The 19,036-nt window shown below is 38.2% G+C and overlaps 1 protein-coding gene across 5 annotated transcripts in view; it reads left to right on the top strand.

Moving 5' to 3' along the window:
- The window catches only part of cadm1a (cell adhesion molecule 1a), a 354,829-nt gene that overhangs the window by 301,443 nt on the left and 34,350 nt on the right, over positions 1-19,036 (top strand). For 3 of the 5 annotated variants that reach the window (XM_027273932.1, XM_027273934.1, XM_027273935.1), the window contains 2 exons: positions 7,431-7,603; positions 18,386-18,475. In XM_027273932.1, the coding sequence (XP_027129733.1) occupies positions 7,431-7,603; positions 18,386-18,475 (263 nt within the window). The remainder of the gene's footprint in view (positions 1-7,430; positions 7,604-18,385; positions 18,476-19,036) is intronic. The other 2 variants (XM_027273936.1, XM_027273937.1) reach the window with 1 other exon arrangement.

The raw sequence follows: 19,036 nt of genomic DNA on the forward strand, positions 1-19,036 counted from the left end.
TAAACCACAAAGTAGTACCATAAAAACATACAGCATATGAACACAAAATATATGTCTTATTAGATCTAACCCTTTTGGTCATATAGGTATTATTTTTAAAATGCTCCAACATAAAATTAATTTCGGTACAGTATACAAACAAGTATGCAACTTAAAGCTTAGAAATATGGTGTCTCCCTATCTTAAAGGAAAATTGGAATTCAATTTTTTTAAAACATAATGTCTAAATTTGTCACAAGGTTGTGTAACAGTCAAAAATAGTCTTGTTTTTATTTAAGAGTACCTGAAAGTGTCTGGATTTCAGCCTACAGTAGAAACACAAAGGTATGTGCAAAAGGAAACAGTGGTACATTATTCAATATCTACAGTATATATCGTGCAAATGCAGTACAGAACAGTGAGGGAAATATAACTTTTAAAAAATACTACATGTCAAATATTAAATCATGTTCTACCTTTTGGTTGGATGTGGCTCAAGAAGGTTATCCAGGGCTACAGAGTTGGTGCAACTGTCCATGGCTCCTCTTGTTGACATGTGTCCTTAAAGAAGACACTGAACTCACTCTGCACTTACATGCACTGCAGAAGTAATGTGAAATAGATAGCATAGATTTACCTTTCTTGGAATAATGGTGAATAGGTAACATTAGACCTTGAAGTAAAAGAGAATGCAGAAAAGCAGAGAGAAAATAGAAACTCACTGATCATATTGACAACATCAGCAGCAGCAACAGTTTGATTTAAATAAATGCAAGACAAATGTATGAGCATCTTATCCTGTCTACCTCCGCCATTCCTCATGATGCCACTGCTGAATCATTCTCTGACAACTATAAGCAGTCATTTCTTAGGAAACAAATTATATATTAGGGAAAATGTTAAAATACTGTAAATAAATAAAAATATAAAATAAAAATATGAAATCTGTCTCTATTTACTGAGACAGAAACGTACTGCAACTCTGATTGTACAACCAACTACTCTACATTTTCCAGTGAAATCTTTCTTTTGGTACAACATATTTTACATTTAATATTTTTAACTTTAATAGTACCTTTAACAATCCTTGATCTTTAGTCCATAACAGATAAATGTCAAAATGATGTTTTGATGATGAATGTTCTTGTTTACACTATTAGAAAAGATTGCGAATAAACCCTGGTTGTTATTTTTAAGTGGAAAATTGGAGTTAAATGTATTATTTGTCTGAGTTACATTTATTTAAGTTAAATTATCTGGACCAGGGTGACCTGTGATGAATCAGTTTTGGTTGTCCTCGGTTTGAGGGTTTATTTTGATCTTGTAGATTATCTCCGTTTTCCTTAATCACTTGGATTTGTCCTTACTAGTTTTCCTCTTACTTTAAATATAGATGTAAAAAGTCCCACAGGGATCAGTCCTTGGTCCTTTTCTTCATTTAAAATATTATAATTACAATTACAGTGCCATGCTCCTTGTATAACATAATATTACTTACCATTTCTATTCTAGCATCTCAATAATGTAAATTTATGACAGTGCTAATAATTTATGGTTTTAAAAGATTACAATCTTGCTCAGAAGCCTGGTTGAGGGATGGGTGGTGCTCCTCTCCGAGTGTGTGGTGGTAAGTAGATTTGTAGCCTGCCCAGTCATAACTTCAAAAAGTGACACAGAATCTTTTCCTTGTGGACTCACTGCCTGCAAACTGAAAAACTGGGGTTGGGGTTAGTGTGTGATGGGAAAGACATTGGGTCAAAGCATATTTAGGCACTGGACTAACCATTGGCTCTAAAACTTGGACTCCTCACAGAGATCTCTTTTAATAAGGAGTGGGAGTAAAGCTGATGGATAAGAGCCTTGATACAACCAAAGACAAAAAGATGTTACTAAGCTAATCTTAATGTTACAGACAGACCTGAGGCCAGACATCTCTAAACGACCATTTCTGGATACATAATCACTTAATTGAGTAGCTGCTATTTTCTTTTTCGGGACTTTCAAAGGGGAGATTTGAAATTGGCCTGCAATTATGAAACCCATCAGAATTACTGAGTGATACTTTTGCAGGTGTTTAATTACCACTCCTTTAAAGGCAGAGGGCAGAGCAGAGAAGGGCACTAATGAGAGTGGAGTGGGTCCTAATATCAAGCAGAAAGATTTTTAGCAGGAAGATGGTTAAATAGGCAATGTGTTTTTTAGTAATGTGTGCTAATTTTCTGTCAGTGTGCGAAGCTGAGAGAGTATGTTGATGGACTCGAGGCACTGGATGTGCAGATGAAGTCAATTTGGGGATTAAAGTTTGTTTGTGGTACACAGAGCTGAGCACAGAGAACAGTCCCCAAGGCATAAACTTGAACAGTGGCATTTATGATTACAAAACTTTTCTTCTGAGAGATTGGTATTAAAAGTCACATGATAGAGGAATGGCGTGCTAGTCTTTCTCGCACCACTCAGTCTTCTGAAAATATGTCCTAAAGCCTCAAAATGTTGATTTATGTCCACAAGAGGACTGGCAATGGGTGTCTAAAGTATAACTGTCTGCATGTCTACAACTGGTGGTCACTGATGAGAAACCAGATCCAAGACAAAAGACGACCAAAAGCGGCATGCGCCAATCAACCTACTCATGGCAAATGAGGAGAGTCCTGGCTGGGCCCAGCAACTCCTTCTCAAGGTGGCCAACTCATTTGAATGGAGGTTTGATGAACGTGGCAACTCAATGAAACATTTTTTATATCAAAGCACCGCTGTCAGAAAAGTTTTGAAAGAATTAACTAAAGAAGTAAACTATCTACAAACAAAGTTAACTAACCTGGAAGCCCATAGTAAGAGGAACAACCTAATCTTTTTAGGCCTGGAGACAGGCAGACCAGATAAGCTGATGAGTGAAGTACTGCGTTATATCCTGGACCTTAAGGGCAGTGACCCAACACCAGAGGTTGAAAGGCAGCACCGCAGTCTATCAACCTTGCCCTGCTTCAACAGACGGAGAGGGGGAATGCTATGGGTCTATCAGGATCTTCCAACAGAGATCAGAAGAAAACATGCGGAATACGATGACCTCAGAGGGAAACTGCGCTATGGACTGCTGTATCCCTCCTGACTTATAGTCACCATTGGTGACGTAAAATACTTCTATAACAATGCATCGGATGCAGCTGAAAAACCTGAAGATGAAATTGCCTAAGGTTTTTTGGCTAACATGAACAAATGACAAGAGGCTTAAATGCACCAGCACTACTGTAAGACTCGCCTCACTTTTTTTTCTATTTTTTCTTTGTTCACGCACTCTCTCTCTACGCAGGCCTACATAAACATATGTATGAGTGCATGTAGGCCTACATCAGTTTAAAAAGCTATTTTAGTGGAACTAGAAATATAGAGGCAGGCATAGAGGCTACACTGTGTGTAACTCATATTCCCAATTTATTTTTATTTTTGTACTGTTATTGCTAGTGCACACAAGCAGGACATCTCGCAAGTTGAGAAAAGGACAAGGAGTAGATCTATGATCTGCACAGACGTGCCCTTCTTTTTTTTTCACAGACAAGGGCTGGACATTCTGTCTATCACTGTTTTTCCTATTCTCTTTATGCCTTCTGGTATTATTATTACTATTATTTATTTATTTTTTGGCCAGTCTGTGTATTGTCCCTTCCTCCCCACACACCTCTATGTTGGTACTGAACGTACAAAGAAGAATGCCTCATGAGATCAAACAATATAAATCTGAGTTGGAATGTAAAAGGGATTTCAAATAAAACAAAAAGATATAAAATTATGAATTATTTGAAATCCCTATAATGTGACTTGGTGATGCTCCAAGAGACCCATATTTATGAAGCAGAATCACTCAAATTGCAACAAAGTTTTTTCACCACCAGGTAGTGGAGCATCGAGAGGCGTCAGTATCCTGATAGCGAAGAGAATATCATTTAGGCTGTTAAAAAGGTTGACAAAGATGGTAGATATATTATCTTATCAGGCTTCTGACAAAGTGAAAAATGTACTTTAGTTCATGTTAATGCTCCTAATATTGGACAAAATACCTTTTTATCTAAATTGAACTTGGTGCTGTCAGAATTTGCAAGTGACCCCATTCTATTGGGCCTATCTTAACCTGGTCGGTAATGCTTTGTTGGACAGGTCCGGACGTCTGCTCCCATCAGATGGAGCACTTTTCTTTTGTCACTCATTAGGATATGTTTGCAACTGTATCATCTGTAGACCAAGGTGTTGTTTTATTCAGTTTACAATAAATGACAGGTCTCTGATGTGAGATTTAATGGAGTGCAAATGAAGCTATTAGGGCACTCAGGGGTGAGGAAAGGAGTAAGAGCTTCAGGCTTCAGGCAATAGAGCTAACTAAACATCGATACAGCTGGTTCTGTTGGTTTGCTGACGAGGAAAATAATCATCAGATGAAGCTGGAGTTATAAATATTATAGTAAATTAGAAACCGTAATATGACCAATTTGCAGATTTGGCATTGCAGTGGGTCATTTGGTGTGCAAGCAAATTTAAATGTGGTGATAAATTACAACTTCAAATAAATATTCATACTGCATTGGAAACAAATGTTTTTTTGCAGTCAAACTTGACTTGAAAGGTGGCTCTGGAAAGTTTCTAGTTTTCTTTTTGGCAGAGAAAGATAGCTGCAGTAAACTTAGATTCCCAATAGTTGCAATGGATGTTAATGACAACCGAGTTTTGTTGAGAAAAACGTATCAAAACATCCACTGAAACTACCTTTGTAGCAGAAAATATATAAAAAATATAACAAAATGCACAGTTTCCATTTATCCCCAGCACACTTAGCCGTCTATGTCTGCTGCCCCCAACTAATGTTGGCAAGTGTAGTTACCCTGCAATAATCCAGTTTGTTCTCTGCACATCCATCACTGTCTGGTTTGGGTCGGCCACCAAACACAACAAGGATAGACTACAATGGACTGTCTGGACTGCAGAAAAAAAAAATCATTGGTGCCAAACTGCCCACCATTCAGGACTTTTACATTTTACATTTTCCTGAGTCAGGACACAGGCAGGAAACATCAATACAGGCTTATCACACCCTGAAAACAAACTACTCAACCAGACACAACAAGAATTTCTTCACAGGACATCACTCTGATGAACTGTTACATCACCCTGGGTGACTACTCTGCCGACAAGTTTTGTCTGAGCAGGTATAAATACAAGTGAACATAATGCATTGACGATGAGGATCATGCTTTTGCATGTTTTTCTTTCATTTATTTACCTGAGCTGTTGGGTGCCTCTACAGTGGAAGTGCACTAGCATTTGCCCAGCAAGCCATTTCATTTTGTGTAGAGGCATAGGCCTTACATTCACAAGTCAAGTGCACTAATGAGCTTAGAAAGTTCAGGAAAATTATGGTTTTGTAAAACTATAAACCAATACAGAACTTTGACGTGGTTTTATATTACAATTTTAAACATAATCTAAAATGTATTCTTAAATTAAAGATAGGATCAATCAAACAACCCCCGGTTTGCAATAAATATTCTCATTCCAAACTCTGAATGATTCTGTGAAGGGTATAAGTACAAGAGCACACACATACAAACACACACATACACACACACACACAGAACCAAACACTATGTACTTCAGACTGCCTCTCCCCACCAGCCCCCCACAGTTTTCATACTTGGCATAGAGACAAGCTCACTACCCGTATTCATTTTATAAAGATGAAAACACAATCAATACAGTGAGCCGGGAATTGGAAGTCATTTTCATTAGAGCTGTTGAGAGTTGTGCAGTCATTACCAGCAGATAGCACAGGGGGCCGTGGCTGCAGGCGGCCATTTGTATTCAACACGCCTGCCCTTCCTCTCTCCTTGCAGTCCCATCTTACCTCTTTCGTCTATCTCTGTCTATCTTTCTTCTCCGGATGCACTTTTTCCCCTCTCACAACATCCAATCCACCTATAGAAACCAAACTTTCTAGGTCATGTCTCTCCCTCCATGTTAGGAAAAGATTCATATTTATTATTTATTTGAATTTCCAAAGCGTTCTTTGGATAGAATAGTAATCACACTCTCTGTTTCAAGCTGTCCACCACAGCCATTAAAAGCATGGCTCGTTTGTTTGTTTTTTTTCTATTGAGCTCCAACTGCTATTTCATATTTTCTTTTCCCGTATTTTTCGCCTCTTCTTTTCCCCCCTCCCTCTTCCATTTGCTTGCTCCCTCCACACCAGATGTTTTCAAATGGAGGGAAACAAGTTAAAACACCACAACAAAATGCAACAAGAGAGACCATCAGCACAGCTCAGGGGAAATACAGTAGCTGGCAGTGGCCATTGGAAGTTGCAGCAGCAAAATAGAGGTGTTTTGTCTTTTTCTTTTCTCTTCACCCTAGGTGGCTCTGAACACTCTGAGCTCATTGTCATAAAAATGGAATCTGTCACCCCACTATAAACCTCAGTCAAGGTAGAAAGGAGAACAAATACAGACACTTGGTAGGCTCCCACCTACACAGCTCATAAGTATACAAGTGTGGAAAGCCTGCAATTTGAAGACAAAGCAGCTCCACAGTTATTGTTTGCTTTTAGCTGAACACAAAGGGAGGAATGTCATTTTAATATGTCTTGTTTTTTATGCCCTAGCACTCTTTGATTACCCTTTTTTCTAGTAAACAGTTGCGAGACAATGTATTTCTTAAAACAAGAAGAGAAGAGATAAATTTGTTCATTTTAAGGTCAGACCAATCTTTGGAGAAGTGTTAAAAAATATGGGTGTGGACTAAATGTGTACTATATTAGGAGAATAAGGCATTACAGGCATTTTTTTTAAATAGTCCTTAAGAACTCTTCATGGTACTTTAAGGATGCTCTGACATCCCAAGATTTTAGTCCGACCATGCATTCATTTTTCATAACTGCTTATCCTTATCTTGGTGGCTGGGGGCCGGAGCCAATCACAGCTGACTCTGGACAAAAAGCGGGGTACACCCTGGACAAGTCGCCAGGTCATCACAGGGTCGACACATGGAGACAAACAACCATTCACACATTCACACCTATGGGCAAGTTAGAGTTACTAATTAACCTGCATTTCCTGAGATTAAGACTTGAGTCTTATTCCAAGAAACATTGCACTAACTTGTGAGCAATGGACGATCCTCTACCTCAACTCTGAGCCAGCCAACTAAAGGAAAGTTTAAATATGACAAAGCTGTACGGCTGTGCAGAAGAGCTTTATGTTATTTTCATATCAAAACTTTGTCAGTTGGGGAAAATTTGCTCTAGTTTTTTATTTTGTAATGAACACTGCAGCTCTCAAGGCCCACTAACAGCACTTTAGATTTTTTATTTTGTTTACTAAAGGGTCACATCATCAAACACTTCCTCTTCCACTCTCAGTTTGTTTATCTTATCCATTAAATCTTATTCTGATGTTCTGGTGTCTTCATTTCAGGCCACAGCGGGTGAATTGGGTGAAGGTGGATGATGACGTACCATCCCACGCTGTCATCACCGGCAGTGATCTTTACATCGAAAACCTAAACAAGTCCTACAATGGAACCTACCGCTGTATGGCCTCCAACTCAGTGGGGGAGTCTTTCGATGACTACATCCTCTACGTTTATGGTACGCAAGGTCTAACACTGACCCTCCAGCACTTCACTATTTCTCTTTCTAACTGTTCTCTGTATCTGCTTTTCTCTCTTTTTTTGTTTTTTTCCTTCTACAATATTTTTTTTAGATTGGCATGAAATAATATCAGATACAAAACTCCTAATATTTAATCTTTTATATGTCTCAGATATTCCATGTTAAGTAGTGGACAGCAAACAGTAGCAGACTAACTAATAGCAAACACAAAGAATCAGTTTAAACTTTTTATTGAACTAGAGAAGATGGCAGGGTAGCCTTCCAGGGCGGTGCAAAGCTGGTGGTGGCAAAAGTCCAGGAGGCAGGTGCAGAGACATGACAGAGCTGGACGTAGCAGGGGAATGGTAGGCAGGATTTCTGGAGTACGGGGAGATCGAGGTTAATCAGAGATCACAGCAAAAAACAAATATGAGTGAATATGAGTCGGCCCTTTTGTACAGCATGGGTTGATTGGATGATGAGGATGAAAAGCAGAGGCCACGCCCAGCAACACACACAACAGGCACAGATGGACAAGACAGACAGAAGGGAAGAGGAAAATAATAGGAAATACTAGGAAGGGAGCAGCCAAAAAGCAGTAATATTGAGATATTCTTTAATCAGTCCCACTTCTTGACTCCGATCTAAAAATGATAGATCACAAGGGGGAGGGGGGCTATAGACAGACTGTTTTGGCCTCTGATCAGCCTGCAGACTCATTATTACTAATACTCACACTGGATTATATTTTATCTTCTCTTCAGTGCCTGTAGCAACACACCCACTCCAAAGTAGCTTCTTTAGATTTTTTTTTAAAATATATTTTTTCATTTTACTAATTTTTTATTTTAATGACCTTAAGAAGAGTTTATTACTTTCTGCAATTACAAACACATTTTACATATTGGATTTTGAAAGCTGGCAGTGACTTCTTTCAGGCCAAAATTATTAAATACAAATATAATAGATGAACTGAGTGTTTTTCCTAACAGTATGGAGAGAACCTTTAGACAGTCAGTATATCACATTTAAGAAAAATATAATTGAACAAAAAAAAATGTTGTGCAGCAAAAACATACAATACATGGTTAAGCTCTAAAAGTAAACCTAACTACACCAGCTCCATTGAGTGATTGAATATAAGTTAATATACCATATAGGCCACATAATAATGATTAATGTTAATGAAAGTCAAGGCATTTTATAGCACAAACCTACAAATGATGAATTTGCCTCAAAATACAATAGAACATGAGAGACCTTATATCTTTAGACCCCTAATTTGGGTAAGTAAAAAAATCACAAAAAAACATATTACCAACTACTGTCAATCAGCATAACCAGTTTTGTTTTTTATTATATTTTGCTTGGAGCACCACCGCCAAGACTTTGCAAGGGATCAATAGATGAGTGTGGTGTGTATGTTCAGTTGACTGCTTCCACCTACTCCTGCCAGATTTTTTTTTGTTTCTCTGGCTTCCTGTTGATGTACAATCCTCCCTTCTTCCTCTATGTTATTCGCCCATCCTCATAAGGATTATTTTAACATGCTTTCATACTACTGATACCAATAACATTTTCTCCCTGAGCATGGCATTACACTCTAATGTTCTCATTTTCCCTGGCCAAAATGACTTCACTATCACTTCTGGTAGACCCTGAGCCTGCAGAGAAATTATTTGGCTGCTATTGTCAGAGGGAATTAGCAGAGTGAAAAGGCTTTTTTTTTAATGCAGGGGCGGGGGGGGACTCTCAGTGCCTGACGGACACCAGCTGAATAGATGTTATTTACAGCAGAGAGAGCTGCTGTGCTAATGATGAGTGCAGTAAAACAACAGAGGTACTAGGGAAGATCAGGAAACAGCTTACTGCCACCTGCTATATTACAGCTGTTAGTCTATGCTAACAGTGCAGTTTCTCTGTGTGTGTATATTCCTGTGGTTTTATCTTTACAGGAATCAGTTAGAGACATAGATCCTTGCATTAAAAATATTTTCTGCTGCTGACTTCTTTAGGAGCTAATCTGCAATCCAGCGAAAAGAATTTGGGTTCAGGGTTAAGATCAGACTCAGGATCAGTACGCTAAGATAGAGAATAAACAAGATGTTTCAATTTGATCAAAGTTTAGGATTAATAGTGTAGTATTCAAATCAGAGGTGAGATTTAAGTTTGAAATTATTGAGAATTGTTGAGGGAACGATGATAAAATTTCCATGAAGCACAACTTTGCTGGATGTATAAGTTTTCTGGTAGTTGTAGCAGGCTTTTTGTACTCTCTCTCCCCTGGCCTAAACAACAAAACCCCATGGTGAGGTCTGCAAGTCGCCCCTCTCTCATCCACCCACACCATACATTCCCCCAACAGTGAGAGAAAGACAAGGATAAACACGGTAATGCAACATGCGGGCAACTAAAAGCCTTGCACCAAAAAAACAAAACAAAAACAAAAACAGCTGCCATTAAGACCACAGAAGGCCTTCATCCTTTTAGAGCTAGTCTTTTGATGATTTTGATGTGTCCGTGGCCCAGACACTGCTAATGTCTACTGTAATTCAACAGCAAATCATGCCGAACCTTCGCCTGGCTAATGGGAAGACAGGATGTTGCGGCTGAGTTGTTAGAAACTGATTCTCTCACTATGTTCCAGACCCCCTTCCACCACCACACACACTCTCTCACACACGCACACACCATCCTACTTCCACACTACCACCACCATGGATGCACCCCTGTAGTCATCCATTTACTAAATAAAAGCTGGAATGACTCCATGTGTATAGACACACACTCACTCCCTAGAAAGAAATCAGACAAGCAGCATGGCTTCAGCTGGTTATATAAAGCGTCTGAATCTGGCTACAGCATATTAAACCGGTCTGTTGAGTTAGAGCCTTAGTTTTGCTCATGGGGCGCTTTCACAACTAACGTCTTTGGTTTGGCTGAAACAAACCTGTTTGCCCATTTAGTGTAAAAGCTGTTGATTGAACTTGATTAGTGCGGACCAGACAATTGTTCATTTGAGGTGTAATAGCAAAACGCAACAACAACAGGATTATAAATGAAAATATCTTATTAAATTAAATAAATGTTGATTGCACAATATGATGGCAATAGAATAATCACATCATCTATGTCTAGACTGGTTCTCTATGAGCCTAGCTTTCCAATGTCCAATTCTGTTACCGGGCATGTTTCCAGGGAAAATTAAGGTTCAATTTATGAGACTAAATTAATGAAAAAAACAGTTTACCTCTTCAGTGAACGTGCTTTTCTCCCTCTCTCTTATTGATTATTGGCCATGTTGATCATTTCTTCACAAGACTAGATTCTGAGAAAAATGGAAAGTAATTTGGTCATTGAGACAGTAGCACAAACAATACCACTAGAAATAGCAGGGGGAAAGTTGAACTGTATCTTAATTAAATCCACCAACTGATCAACAACTGATAAGAAAATGTTCTCCAGATTTGTACAAGCAATGTATAGTCTACATTTATACGAGACAATGGGTGTTCATGGTAGCCTGTACATAAACAAACATAAACAACACTGTCCAATAAATGAATTACCTGTCAGTCCATATGACCTCATGATGCATCTATTGGTTTGTGTGTAGCAAGTCAATGTGTGAACTCTTACCAGACCAAAACTACAAAACAATCATTCCTTCAGTCCAGACCAAATTAATCAAACTACATGCATCCTTAGACTGAAGTGAATTCAACACAGACTCATTTTAGTCTTTAAATAGTGAACCCCAACAACGAAGAAGAAGGAGCAGACTCTAACAATAATAAATAAGTTCATCCAATAGTCTGACAACATCTACCATGTTTGAGATTGAAGTGACCAGTGTGTAGGATTTAGTGGCATCTAGAGGTGTAGTTGCTCAGGGAAACCCCCAGCTTCACTCTCTCCTTTATAGCGTGAAGGGGAAAGTTTGGTGGCTGTACAATGTGAAAAATGTGGAAAGCACTATGTTTTGTTTGTCCATTCTGGGCTACTGCAGAAACACAGCAGTTCAACATGGAAGACTCCACGGTGTCTATAGATATAAAAGGGTTATTATACTGTATTCCATTTCTTTCAATAATACCCTCTTAAGTTATACATAATGCATAAAATACAGGATTTCCACACCCCTTACATTAAATTTCATTTTTTTTAAATCAAAAGTTAAAAACCAGCCACAATATCAGCACAAGATCCCAAAGAGTGCATTAGAGCTTTGTAATCAAATGATAAAGTCCGCATAGCACCTCCACCCACAACACTCCCACTGCTTGACAGCCAGAACAAATGCAGCCATGGCCAACATCTCCTCTAATACATCTGATTCCAGAGTATTGTGACCCTAAGTGATGGAGAGCACTGTGAGACTGGCTGACACTAACAATGTTAACAGCGAAAAAAATGCAGTCTGTACTGCTCTAAGTCTCACCCCCCGCTTTTACTTCACTAGGTAAGAAAACACAACCATCAGAGTTTTCTTCTCGCAGTCGAGTAAGACCCAGCACCAAGGGGTTTTGTTTATAGGCTGCTGCTTCAATAAGTGAGGTATCTTTCTCCCTCCTACTTTACCAGTACTGGCCTTTATTGCACACAAGCACAATGTTTAGTGACCCTGTTGCTTTCAGTCATCTTTCCCACTTACTTTGCACTTCTTCTCCATTTAAGCACATGGGAGTTTCTCCACAAGTCACAGTTAGTCACTCTTTAAGTGGCATCCAATATTTCTTCCAGAGGTGCAAAGTGTACCAAAACATCCTATCCAAGCTCCAAGCGCTCTTAGTTTGCGGAAATTGCACTTGAGTGGATGTGAAATCGCTGGAGTAAAATGTTAAAAGGAGGAAGTGTAATTCCATCACTTCCAAAATAAATTAGCATTGAGGTTTGAATCCTGTCTGTCTTTCATGAAGATATTTTTCAAAAACTGGGACTATTAAGCTCCACTATGTATTATTTATGACTTTATAGAGGTAATTTTGGGCAATTTCTATAACGTAAGATCCCATTTTCACCCTTTCTTTGATTTTTTTAATTTGAAATAATTTATACCAAAATATATTAACCATATTTTTGATATATAAAACAGTCTTTTGTATATTATTTGACAAATTACTGTAAATGGCTCCAGAGTTGAAAGCCTATTACTTTATCTTTTACTTCAATCAAGCCTCAAAGGGTGTTAAAAATTCTGATATGTACTACATGAGGCCCAACCTCAACTTACTTTGAAAGAAAAACAAATCAAAACAGTAGATTGACTTTTATTTAGACTGTGTGGCCACTGAAAAATGGCAGAATTAGAGTATTTAAAAGATGTGTTCAATTGTTAGGTTATTTCTTTTAGGTATTTTGATAAAGTCAAAGGAAGAGTTCAAAGACTCACAACATACCAATATTTTATGCTCTTTCACAATATTGGCATCCACAAATGTCACTTCAAGTCAATGTCAAGTGTGTATGTAGAGCCATTAATCAAAGCAAGAGTGTCAGCGCTTGAAGGGTTCGGATTATACAGGGAACAAGGACATCTCCTGAAGAGGCAAGCAGGCAAAACTTAGACACAAAAGAAAGAAATGCAAGAAAATAGAAGACCTTGTGAAGGATAAAATATAGGTAAGTCTTAGTCTAAACATAAAACATAAAAGCAAAACAGGTGAGGGGGGGTTAAGGGGTCCCAATAATACAGAACGCAGTGTAATTTTAGTAAATTATATAAAATGTCAGTTTCTGCTAATTTAAAACGACGTGTGTGATGTGTAGCATGTGAAAATGTCTAATTTTTATTGTGCCGCCCAGCGGTAGCATCACACAAAACCTTATGACAGCTGCTCCACCTCCCGAGCTTCAAGCAATACCTAAAACTTAATTTTGTCACTAAAATGTGCAATATGTTAGCTCATCTACGTCTTTGGCTTGTTATTACCTCTCACATTTATCCTGAAATACCTAATTTACAAGGTTAAACTCACAATTTCACAACTCAAAAAAAAATAAACAGATTGTTTCCACTTAAAACAAAAATCTGACATCTTTTTGACATTACCATAGGCTCACTGATGGATACTATTGGCACTAACAGTGTGTTGTTATAATACTTATCCTATATTTGCTGTTAGTTCAACAAGCAACTTGAAGCCATGTTACTATTTAAACGTTTACCTCAAGAGTTTATGCCACAGAATCACTACAGCTTAGCATTTTAGCATTAGCATTTAACCTTTTTGCCACCTTTGACATTGCATTGCAGAACTGGGCAAAGCTGGAAAAGATTGAACTATGATATAATATACTATAGTAAAGCTATATACTTTATATTTTATATACAGTCGTCCCTCGCTATAACGCGGTTCACTTTTCGCGGACTCGCTGTTTCGTGATTTTTTTCAGTGTAATTTTGCATGCTTTTTTTACAGCGTACTGTACAGTATGAACGCGCATTGTGTTCTGCGTCCTGTTTAAGGGAGTACTGTACAAAATGCGTGTAAAAAGTGTGATTAGGGGTTTTACGGCCTTAAAACATGTATAATAACTGTAAAACTTACTTTGCGGATTTCATTTATTGCGGGTTATTTTTAGAACGTATCCCCCGCGATAAACGAGGGACCACTGTACTATACTAAATTTCATTTGACTATACACTATAATATACTATACTGAACTCAACTAAACTATTCTATATTATACTATACTATATTACATTTTATGATACTTGACTAGATAATACTAGAATACTATTCAGATTAAATACGGAATTAAATATGCAGTATAGCATTAGCATTTAGCATCTTTGCTCATCTTAGGTATTTCTGACATAGCATATTCAAAAGTTACTTTACTATAGTGCTGACACCAGAATGCTATCTCGCTCTCTCTGTCTCTCTTTCTCCTCCTCCTAAGGCTGTTGTTGGCACTGACACATTTAACATGACAGTTGTAAAATCACAAAAACAAAGCGCTAACAAACGAGTCAGCTTACTTGTGAAGTATAATTGCCTGACTTTATCAATTTAGCTTTCTGTTTTTACATCTTCTGAATGCGTGTGTATGTTAAAGTCTCTCTTCAGTCAAAAAAAAAAGTGTTTTTCTTATTGTTACCTCTCTCTCGGATGTTGTTCACATCACTTTGCAGAATGATTTATGCGCAAAGTTTGTTTTCACATTCATCTGCTGAAGGGGGACAAGTAGTCTGTGCTTACCTAAAAATCAAAGTGTGGTGTGAAAACTTCAAGCCTTGCAGATATACACCATGAATGTGCTGTTAGGTGAAGAAGGAGACATCTTTTGTACAATATATTTCCATATTCATAGAGTATGGATTTCTGAATGAGGGATAACAATGCAAAAGAACCTTTTAAAGTAGACTCAGTCTGGTTTGAATGTCACAAACACCCACGGCACTGGTCCATGAGACCACTTTGCTAGCTTGCCAGTCTATAAATTATATTATATTATGCTATTTTGTATACTACAGTACCCTTTGTCCACAGCTTGGCCATTAGTTTTCACTTAATAAGAATTAGGTATTGTTGGTTTATGGGTAGATGTAGTGTAGTGTTTCTCTCATCCGCTGCTCACATGGACTTCTTCAACTCACCGGAATCATTCCTGTCAGACTGTGTCTCACAGCTTCCTGTGATCCTGCTCCATGCGTTCAGACCAGAAACACTGATTCATAAGCCTCATCAGTAAACAAGGCCCGATGACTCAGCGGGAGGAAAAACACATTCTGCCTGTCACATTTGAAAGTCAATGAGCTCCAGTGTTCTTTGATACATTGCACCAACTAGCCACAAAAAAAGGGAAATGTAGTGTACATTCGGACAATCACAGTAGTCTTTCTTTAAATCTTTATTTGCGAGTTGTTTTTAATGCTAACCTTTTAATGAGTTGTCCACACTGATGATCCCAAACATCTGCTGGACCATTGCAGTTCATAATGGGATAAAACCAATTAGACAGCACCACCCCCAAGCTGGAGTTTGGTGGCTTCTACTGTATGTGAAACTCATCAACGCAAGCTTCATCTGCCAGTCGACTTCCCAATAGATCATTCCTCGCCGCCTTTGTCTGCACATTGGTCTGCACAGCCTATTGTATCGTCAAGGTTGTCTTTAAAAGAACTAAATTCTCGATAGATTAAAAACATAAGGTATATCAGCATAGTTTGAATACTGATCTAGATCACCTTAAGGTCTTAATTTGCATTTTTAAATCTGCCTCAGGCAGAGTTCTGAGGGGCTATTTGGGCCTTTCTGCCTTGTACTTTAATTATTTGATATAGTTTTTCTTCAGGAACAAAAAATAGATGATTTTCTAAACTAACAACCGTAAACACATTTGTGCAGTAACAATGAACACCTTCTACCCTCAGGGAAGACTATGTTTATATGATACAACAACTTCTGTACACTGAGGGAAGACATTACAAACAGCAAGATAACTTTTATGATCTATCATTAAATTTTAATTTTGCTCTGATTTCATAGTAAAAATCCCTTCACTGTATCTTACCAATTCTCTTACCTCTGCTTGTTCAGAACTGCCAAACCTTGAAACCAGCTCTTTTCTAAGTAATAAAACCCATAAAAAGTAACTCACAATCAAGAATAAGATAGATTTTATATATTTATATAGAATCAACTTTTGTTCCATTTTACCAATTTGGTTTCATGTGTTATCTTCACTACTGGTATTTAATTTCAGTAATAAAGGCAGTGTTCTTTCTAATGGTGACTGGCCATTGTTCCAACATCCCATTATTTCAAAACCCCAATAGTCAGAAAATGTCCTATTGGACCGAAACCCCATTCGTCTGACAGCCTGTTATCCCGAAAACAAAAGCACACTGCTGTGAAAATATGCAATCTCCCTTGAGTTTTGGTTGCGGTTTGGTTAGGCACCAAAAATAACTTGGTTAGGTTCATGGTTTTTCACACATTTTGTACTTCTTAGTTCTGTCAGTTTAGTTACATACCTATGTTTGTGAGTGTGTATCTTCAGAATGACAGGCCTTCAGAGCAATGGGCGTTTGTTTTAGAACTAGGATGTAGGAAAACAGTACTACTGAACTGAAAGCCCATTTGTCTGACTATGAGGGTTTTGGAATAATGGGTAGTCGGAACAATGGCATGGCATCTTTCCAACTTCTCTACTCTGTCTCTATGCTGCTGCTGTGGCTCAAAGCGGCAAGCATTTTTATTCCCACTGAAGATGTAAATCTTTAAAAACAGAACACAAATATATAGTTTACTCTCTAAAAAGGCTCAACAATTTCCTAAAACAGCTGGTCACTGCAGTTTTTACTCATACAGGAGTAAAATGTATACTTGTATACTTGTATACTTTTAGTTTTTTTATATAGGTTTTGTTGACAATTACAAATCAGCAGCACCATTTTTTCAGTTTTGTAGTTGCTACAGTATGCTGAATTAGTTAGAAATTCATTATGCAGATAAATTCATTTAATTCCATGTGACATGCTGGAAAGAATTTATTTTTACATATTTGTTGTAACTTACAGGTCTTTGTATTGTGAATCAAAACTGAGGCAATAAAAGTATAGCAGCAGTTTAAAACTGCAAATGTTGTCATGGCGATGTACGTTGTCTAGGGGCAAAGGAAGTAATAGTGAAATTAGTAAAAGAAATGATGGCAGCTGCAGCTTGTTCTGTTTTATAGCCAATGTGTACACTCACTTAACCCACAATATAGCTGATACAAAGTCCTACCATGCACCATTACATAAGGTAAGCACTAAAAAGCACCCTGTCTGTCTCCATGACCCTTCTCCTCCATCTTCCATGTCAATACATATTTCCTTTCCTCCACTTTATTTCATTAAGTGTAGACTGGTCTTCCTCCTTATCAACAGCTACAAATTAATTTTCTCAGCCTTTTATTAACCTTTTAATAACCCCAACAAGTTTTCCAGTCCATTCACAGGCAATCAGCAACATGGGAGGTCTCTAAACAAGCAGCACTGTCATTGGCCTCATATCAGTGCAGTCCTGCCACTTCAACAAGGAAAATGTCACTTTTGATATCTCCCCTTGGTCACTGTAGGGAGTCTAACCTGGCTAATGAAGTAAAAATGGAAATGCTGTGGGAGGAAAAATGGTCTGTGTACTCAACATCCCTGATTCACGCTGTTCATTTCTTTTTATTTTATCTTGTGTGTGTGTATATTATTTCCCCACTTCTGTTTTTGTGCATTGCCATTTACTGTGTCATTATCTTTGAGTTAATACATAATATTTTGTTTTGTTTTTTTGTTGCCAGTAGCCTCACAAACTTTGTACTATCCCTGGGGATTTTAAGAATGCAGAGACACGTTTGTTTGTCAAGCTAGCTCACTGCATAACAATGCCAGCATAAGTACAGCAGCAGCATGTGTTACTCATTAGACATTTAATCACTTCTAACAACCATGTGCTCGTTAGCATTGTCAGTATTTCATGTCATGGTGTGAAGCCCATAAGTAGACATTAAAGAGAAGAGTTCCAACAAGATCTTTGATCAGCTTAGTCGGTGTGAGACTAGTGTATCTGTTGCACTGTCACTGTTGTGTGTACAGTATTTCATGCATTACCATTGCCGATTCATCAGAAAGTCTACAGCAGACTCACACACACATGATGACACACACCAAGCTGTTGGCCATATATCAAACAGTGATACCATCGCTTCACAGCGACTTTACTTTATCCTCATGGCTTTTATACTCATTTGTTTCCCCCCCTGTGTTTGTCATGTATTTGTCCTCTCATCCAGATGCTCCTACCACTACCCCTATACCCACCACAGCCACTACCACCACCACCACAATCACCACCACCCTCTCCTATCCTGAAGGCAATCCAGGTACAGTATCACCCTCACACGGCCTCTTTAACTGTGTATGTGTGTGTGTGTGCATGTCTGTGTGTGTGCTCTCCCTTATACCTCTCACAGCCTTGAATCACTCCATATATCTCCACCATATTGCCACAGTTGCGGCCATATTGGTATGCTTGTTATTTTACCAGTGGGTTAAGGTCACCCAGTTCCTGTCATCGTTCATCAAAAAAAAAATTGACAGGTAATTCCAAATGCTTTCTGTCATTTAACCGGCAAAACTGAATGGCTAAGGCCACACACCTGTTAGCCCAGAACAGTTCACAAATTCACAAATTAGTCTGGAACCTCTCAGTTAATTTATGATTTCCAAGGGGCATCAGTGGCCTGGTGCACAAATACATATTGGGAAAAGATTTGGTTTTCCCCACTAAACAGCTGCTCCATCACACAGGAAATGCATTCAGTACAAACAGAAGCATGGCAATGCAGTGTGATATCACCTGAACCGGCATGATGGGAAAAGCTAAAGCAAAGACATTGCTAGGAAGGCTGTAAATGATGAAATATGGATACTGGATTCACAAT

The sequence above is a fragment of the Larimichthys crocea genome, chromosome XXII, assembly GCF_000972845.2.
Source record: "Larimichthys crocea isolate SSNF chromosome XXII, L_crocea_2.0, whole genome shotgun sequence".
Taxonomy (NCBI): Eukaryota; Metazoa; Chordata; class Actinopteri; family Sciaenidae; genus Larimichthys; species Larimichthys crocea.